The following is a 4,163-nucleotide window of genomic DNA, read 5'->3' as shown; positions in this document are numbered from 1 at the left end:
AAGCCCAGAAGAAAACATAGAATCCAAGAGACCACGAACATGAGGCTACATGGTTGGTCCCATTTCTTTAGCAATATTTCCAACACATGCTAACGCCTCAAATGGCGGCCTGCCTCTACGAGGAGCAATCTAAGAGAAACATATTTCACCTGTCACGATTATTGATCGCGTATTTACATGTTATAGAAAGAACCTACAATCCAAAGGTGGAATGCTGTGACACAGAAAATACATATGTTACCCTTGAGCAACACCACACAAAATAACCCGTTCATGACATTTCTGCTCAAACTCAGAGAGAACCTTTCAGTTATTTATAACTTCTTTTTACATTGGGAACAGAAAAATATAACTTTCCAATTGAAAGACCGGAAACAGTACAGTTAGACAAGTACATCTGTAATGACATATATTGCATACCGCATCACGGAAGTGAGAGGTTATTGTCGGCAAATAGTTAATGAGTCCACCATCCAGAGCACCAGCCATCTCCCCAAGAGCGATGAACCCACTGGCACGTTCTGCAGGTATTTTAAGGACATGAAGTATATGATTCATGCATATCTGTAAAAGTAAAATCAACAAACTTGAGTTCACAGTAGTCAACATTGAAGATGAAAATCTTATTCATCCAGATTCTACAATTAGTAAAAGCAGATTAAATCATTAAAATGAAATCAAATATCACAAACCATTAAATAATTAGTCACAAATCGATCACGAAGGAAACAGGGACATCATCAGCAAGTACTTAGCTCGTATCTGGAATTCAATATGCTATGTGGTGGATTTATTTAAAATATTATAAGAATGACAACCACATTTCTATAGTATGAACTATTTCACTCTTCATTAGGTGATAACAGGAAAAAAAACACTAGTTAAACTTTAGGATACAATTTTAATAAATAGCTAGTATTTGTATTTAGTTTTGGGAACACTTCTTTCTTTTATCACTTAGAAGCCATGCGAAATGAAAGTATCATGCACGGTTTTGAAAGAGAGAGAAAAGTGAGGAATCCTCTTTAGGTACCTTCTAGAACAATGGTAAATCGGAGGGTGGAAAAGTTGAAGAAAGGAAAAGGGAGATTTGGTAGAATGGCGGTGAGAACAGTAGAATTTTCTCGGGTGGAGAGACAGTAACCAAAAAAAGAGACTTCAATTCAAAGTTTCCCCATCATGTAAAGATGAAATAAACAAAACCCAGGTTCAAAATTTTTGCTTATAGAACAAATCATGAAGAAATATGCTAATTGTACCTTTAATATTGAGACTACAGCAAAGCGACGATACTCAATTCTTTCACCACGAAGCCATTCTAGTGCAACTTTAACCTGAAAATACAAAAGAGTTGAGATCCTGATGTCAGACAATCAAGTATCTGAAGCATCAAAACGCTACACACTTGACGTTCTACTTCATCTGCAGTCATTGCACCACCAAATCTAGCTTGGTGACCAAGAACTTTACTATCAAGGACCAAGATTTCAGGATCACGCTTTATTTCAAAGGCAGCGCGCATGTAATTGGAGAATTTTGCCACTTTTGATGTATTTTCGCTGATGGTGACATCTATTAGCTCATCAATAGCCCTCAATGCTCCCAGATTTTCAAAAACTTCATTACTATTAAGAAATGTAGTAATGCGTTCATATAGATGATCCATGAAATGAGCAAAAGCTTCTCCACTAAGATCACGAGCTTCTTTCTCTACAAGCCGCCTCAAGGTCAATGCATCCCCATCCTACCAGAGAGAATAAATAAGAATTGGCTTGGTTCATAAGCAATTCAAGTTTTTGAAAGATAATTTTAGAAGAGGGAACTGGGAAGGATGGAAAGAAGCATAGATAGAGAGCATGCAAACTCAAACAGCAAAAACAGCAAGACTGAGCAAAATAGAATATTAAATGATTAAGACAGAAACTCACATCAGTATCAATATAAAGCAGCCAGTGCAAAAGACTGCTCTACTAACCTTCGGTTGAAAAATGGAACAGGAAAAATGAATGAAAACAAAAAAAACAAAACTTGGTATTCACATTATTTTTCAAACAAAAAAGTTCACTAAGATGGTTGATATAAATTTAAAATCAAGACCTATCCATCTCTCTTGATTCATTGAAAAGGAAAATAAATAAGCATAATTAGTAAGAGGCATATAGGAGAAGATTTGAATACAAAACAGCAAACAGCTACTTCTATGTAGTGCCATGATTTCAAACTGGATTAGGCAACAAACTCCATGTAATCCCACAAGCTGGTCTTTCTTCTTCCACACAAATCAAAAAATAAATAAATGTGCCAAAAAATAAACTATAGCATTTTGCTTTCTTTTTATTTTCAATCTTTTACATATACAAGGTTTCAAATAACATCATCCAAAACTTCCTGAGAAATGTCTAATTATGTCCTATAATTTTCATCAATTTCTAATAAAATCAAAATCACACCAGTAAATGTCTGGTTCCACTACCTCACCAATTTACCAACTCAACAAATTAAAATCTCCTGAACTGTTCTAACTCCACTACTGATCTTAAAAAATTCAACAAAAAATCAAGAACCTTAGAATCTTCTTTGATTTTCATCTATTTCTAAGAAAATCAAAATCAATCACTAAATTTCTATTTCCACTTACTCAACAATTCAACAAATGTAACAACACCCAAAAAAAAAAGAACACAAGGAGTAGATAACAATACAGAGGTCACATAAAGATTCCCTAAGCTACTCGAACTCCAGTACTGATCTTTAAAATCCAACAAACGACTCCCAAAAAATAAAAGTTGAAAGAAACGGAAGAACCTTAGGATTGCTTTTGGTACATAGGTCAGCAAGAACTCTATTAAGAGCATCAATATTTCCGGAACCGATTGTTGCAACTGGATAGCGGATCGCCTGAGAGCTGCTACCCATGCTTCTTTTTCACACTCCTATCTACACGAAAACCTAACACGATGGACAGAACGTTGTTATTATTGTAATGATGATTGTAGGAGAATACACATATTGTTGTTGTTCATTTGTAAGAGAGAGTGGAGGGAGCTTCAAGAGAAAGACGAGAGACCTGTATTGCGCAGTAGTAAGATAAATAAAAAGGGAAAAAAAACCCTTGTCCCTTACCTTGCCAACTCTGATTTTATTACAACGGTAGGTAATTGGGCCTGTGGGTAACACCCGCCCTCTGTTACCATTTCCTTTTTCTCTTTTTTTCTTTTCTTTTCTTGTTTTTGATTTCTTGATTTGTTCTCACTTTGTGTTCATTAACGAGGTTAACAGAGAAAATATGGTATGCTTATAAGTGATATCAAACCACTAAAAAGAAAATAGTTACATGAAAGAGACGAGGAGGGATCACGCTAAATGCTTGAGGGCATGGCATGTAGCAGGTGAATTTTTGTGTTAGTTACGGGTTGTTTGTTACAAGTTACATGATTGTGATGTTAATGATAGCTTTGTATCACGAGTTATGGTAATAATAGCGTTGCTGATAGTTGTCTATTACAATTAATTAGGTGATAGTAGTGTCGGTGACAGGTTGACTATCACAAGTTATGTGATAGGATTGTCGATCATTGTTGTCTAGCACAAATTATGTAATAGTGTTAGTGACGGATTGACTATCAGATTGGTACGAAAGTAGGCCCTAGCTTCTCAATAAGTCATTCAATGAACTAACTCTATCACAAGTTATGAGATAGTAGTGTATTAGCGGTAATAAATGAATAAAAAGGAAAAAATAACCTTGCTCTTACCTTGTCCATTTGATTTTACTATAATGGTAGGTAATTGGGCCTGTGGATAAAACTCACGCTCTGTTATTTTTTACTTTTTTTTACTTGTTTTATCTGGGGGTGGGATTCGGTAATTTGGTTCGAGTTCGGTTATTTTATTTCGGATTTTCTAGTTTTCGGTTATGAATATGTACCGAAAATCAAACCGAATTTGTTCGGTTCGGTTCCGTTCTATTTCGATTTAAAAATTTCAATTTTTTGGTTTTGGGCTTATTTAATGTGCTACATTATATTTATAAATTGCGCTACTGATTCGAACAAACATGGCATAGTAGGTTCAGTACTAAATTTGTTTGTTTTGTCATCGAGCTAAGCAAAGCCAATTAAGTTTGTGCATGAGTGGTTTTTGAATTTTTTCCCATTGTTGAT

At 35.1% G+C, this 4,163-nt stretch overlaps 1 protein-coding gene across 1 annotated transcript; it reads right to left on the bottom strand.

The window, feature by feature from the left end:
• Window positions 1-1,303: 1,303 nt before the first annotated feature.
• Window positions 1,304-3,282, bottom strand: LOC124885151 (serine/threonine-protein kinase TOR-like). Its single transcript, XM_047405028.1, has 3 exons — window positions 3,124-3,282; window positions 2,806-2,949; window positions 1,304-1,744 (listed from the first exon to the last, which is right to left on the bottom strand). The coding sequence occupies exons 2-3, from the start codon at window positions 2,914-2,916 to the stop codon at window positions 1,319-1,321; spliced, it is 537 nt and encodes a 178-aa protein (XP_047260984.1). The 5' UTR covers window positions 2,917-2,949; window positions 3,124-3,282; the 3' UTR covers window positions 1,304-1,318.
• Between the last annotated feature and the right edge of the window lie 881 nt (window positions 3,283-4,163).

Source organism: Capsicum annuum, unplaced genomic scaffold, assembly GCF_002878395.1.
Source record: "Capsicum annuum cultivar UCD-10X-F1 unplaced genomic scaffold, UCD10Xv1.1 ctg73004, whole genome shotgun sequence".
In the NCBI taxonomy this organism is placed as follows: Eukaryota; Viridiplantae; Streptophyta; class Magnoliopsida; order Solanales; family Solanaceae; genus Capsicum; species Capsicum annuum.
Note: the sequence above shows the minus strand (reverse complement) of the source record. Positions and strands in the feature narration are given on the sequence as shown.

Coding starts and splice junctions, on each gene's coding strand:
- LOC124885151 (XM_047405028.1), bottom strand. CDS start 2,916: ATGGGTAGCAGCTCTCAGGCGATCCGCTATCCAGTTGCAACAATCGGT. Junction 1,745..2,805: donor GTACCAAAAGCAATCCTAAG/GTTCTTCCGTTT, acceptor TCTCTCTGGTAG/GATGGGGATGCATTGACCTT.